Genomic DNA, 3,094 nt, shown 5'->3' with positions numbered 1-3,094 from the left:
CTCAACCCCCCCCCCCCCAGATCTTTACAATTAGCAAAAAGAAAATTCAAAGCAATGCGAGCTGTCCACCCTTCATGCAAAATGCTGACATGAGCAAACAGTGGTCAATGTATTGCCCTCCTGTTTGCACAAACAGATTGCTCAACATGCCTTTTAGATATCCATTATCTCCGTGTGTTTTGTAACAACAGGTATCTATATGGCTGTTTACTTTATCTCCTGCAGATTTTTCACCCGACTAAGGGTGCCTTATCTCCTGCTGGATTTCCTCCCGACGCCAGATTCAACACCAAGACACAGAACAATGAGATCCTCCAGTGCAACGCTGGGACGTCAGTTTGGCTCTAAGGGAGGACGAGGACCCTGGGACAAGAGAGCCATCTAAAGGAGACCTCGAGTATTTACTCGAGAAATCGGAAAGCAATTCAAACCTCTTTGTCACTTTCCTCTGTCAGTGAGGATGATCTATGGACTCAGATTTGTCAAAGTTTGTCGATAACATTTTTAGATAAGTGTTGTGCCCAGTCGCTGTAACAATGCAGTCGAGACGTAAAAAGTACAGCGTGGTGAACAGGGGCGGGGTGGCCCCTTCCCCCTTCGTGGACGGTTCGGCACCTTCAGGCATTTCCATGGGTGGTGGTCTAGACGTGCCAGTCGGACAGGAGTCTGGACTGAGCCCCAGAGTGAATGGTTTGCTCAATGAAGTCGAGGTCGTGGTGAACAATGAGCCTGGTGCCTCTAGTTCTATGCTGCAGCTGGAATCAAGACTTCAGAAAAGGTAACATTATACACATTTTATGAACAATAAGAGCATATTTGTTTTGAAAAAGATACCTAATTCTTTAAACGTTGTTGTCAGCTCAGATTTGTTCGTCTCAAATACTCACTTTCCTTTGTTTGATCACAGCCTTCACAAAGTCTTTGTAAAATATAATGTCAACATGTCTACAGTGTGGTGAAACCCAGGAATCATTCATGGATTTGTGACAAATAATAGATTCGTATAGGAGCAAGAAAAGGAAGCCAAGCGTAGTGGGAAGGCAAACTTAGTTAATTAATACTCCAAAAAAGTTTGGAGTTCGAAAATGAGTGCGGTTTAAATTTGATTTGATGTATCGAACTCTTAAAACTCGATTTAGGGTTACGGTGAAGGAATGAGTGACCCGCCTTCGAAATGACCAAAAATTATCTCATGGAAGGAATAAAGCCACATTTTATTCAAATGTGAGGTGTACTGACAAAATGAGTTACTTCTCGCAATCCACAGATGGAGATATCGGCCAAAAATCGACGCGGGTCAAATCTGAAGATTTTCTATTGATGCCATATTCTTTAAGTATATCATGCCTTTTATTATTTCACACTTATATAAAGTAAAAACTTCACCTAGAAGCTTGATGTATCTATTTACGTAGGGCTCGAATCCGAGAAGTAAATCATTTTGTCGGCACCATTCACAAATAAGAATAAAACCCATCAAACAAACAAAAGTAATCCAACTGCAGTTACCAGGGTTATTTGTGATGTGTGAAAACTTGCTTTGGGTGTGGACGCAGGCAAAAACTCTTCACCCAACATGTTGGTGGGTTTTGAATCTTGAATAGAAGAACTGAACATTGCCGGGGAGAAAACAATTAAAACGAGAGGGGGCATAAAATAACAAGCAGCATTTCGTGATTTTATAAAGATGTTGATAATTACATGTAGTACAAAATTCCATTCCGGAAATCTGAATTTCTTTCAATCCATCAAACATGTGTTGTAGGTAAGGGTCTTTTTCGTTATAAAAAATTGTTTGATTTTTCGTCTTTATTTTCAAATTGCAAAAGAACACACTAGTAATCAGCAATCAGAATCCTTCCAAAATTCACTTAATTTTCATTTGTGCTCGATATAGGGCATGCTGTGGGAACCAGGGCTGCTATATATATATAATATGTAATATTAATAAATAATAATATGTAACAAGTCGTGTTGGTAGAGGGTTATTTTTTTTGCTGTGTATCACGGGCCACACAGCGCCAGAGAATACTCAGCTCAGCTTACTTTGGCAACTCTCAGCCCAGACAGAAAAGCACCTGTTCGGCTCTTCCAATTTACAGGCAAAAGAAGAGAGTGTTAAATTCAGGCAAGGGGAAGTTATATTTTATAGAATATTTCCATCAATCCGTCTACTGGAACACTGCACCCAACTCAGCCTCAGTTTATTTCTGACAAACGGGGTGAAAGCAGCCAGCTTCTTAAATGGCCTAAATTATATCGACAAGGACGTAAAACGTCTATAGTCTTTACAATAAAAGAGAAAGTGGACCCCGAACTACGTCTGAAATTTCAAGATATTTATTATTTCGAATCTCCTTTATTTTTATCAAGTTTATGTATTCCTCGTACTACATTTACGATGACATAAACGTTGATTCAGGTCTGTTTGCTTATCATGGAGTATAATATTGTCTCTCTTTTACGATTACGTGATTTCTCCTAAAATTCCACCTAGACCACATAAAACGTCGAAACAATCAAACATCACCGAAGTTACAAAAACGAAGAATACGAAAATAGTTTTTGTTTTATCTAAGGTTTAAAAGAATTGGAATGTATCTTGGCATTGTTGCAAAAGGCACTTACGACTACAAACTGACAAGTGACTTGTTGTGGTTTACCTTTTTAAGTAAGAAGAAAATATCCGTATTCAAAAATGTGATTTTCAACATACAGTTCTTTCTTACCGAAGCTTTCTTTCACATAACTGTTCTATAATATTCAAAAGGATCGTTGCAAGAACAAAGGGGGAGTTTATATTTAGCTTTGGTGAGTCAACATGTGAGTTTGTGCGTGTGAGTGTGTGTGTATGTGTGTGTATGGGTGTGTGTGTGTGTGAGTGTGGGTGTGTGTGAGTATGTGTGTGTGTATGTGTGTGTGTGTATGTGTGTGTTTGAGAGCGACAGTGAAAAAGAGAGAGATGAAGGCTGGGAAAGGGATAGATTAATAAGTAGAAGTGAATAAGAGAGAGAGACACAGAGAGAGAGAGAGAGAGAGAGAGAGAGAGAGAGAGAAAGAAGGAGATAGATAGATAGATAGATAGACAGACAGA

The 3,094-nt window shown here is 39.2% G+C and overlaps 1 protein-coding gene across 1 annotated transcript in view; it reads left to right on the top strand.

Moving 5' to 3' along the window:
- Window positions 1-239: 239 nt before the first annotated feature.
- Window positions 240-3,094, top strand: part of LOC106012128 — a gene marked incomplete in the record, with an annotated part of 23,814 nt that continues 20,959 nt past the window's right edge. Inside the window, 1 exon segment of the mRNA XM_013084032.2 lies at window positions 240-778. Within this exon segment, the coding sequence (XP_012939486.1) occupies window positions 537-778 (242 nt within the window).

Source organism: Aplysia californica, unplaced genomic scaffold (assembly GCF_000002075.1).
Source record: "Aplysia californica isolate F4 #8 unplaced genomic scaffold, AplCal3.0 scaffold00269, whole genome shotgun sequence".
NCBI lineage: Eukaryota > Metazoa > Mollusca > Gastropoda > Aplysiida > Aplysiidae > Aplysia > Aplysia californica.
The sequence above is the reverse complement of the archived record's forward strand: the minus strand, read 5'-3'. Positions and strand labels throughout refer to the sequence as shown.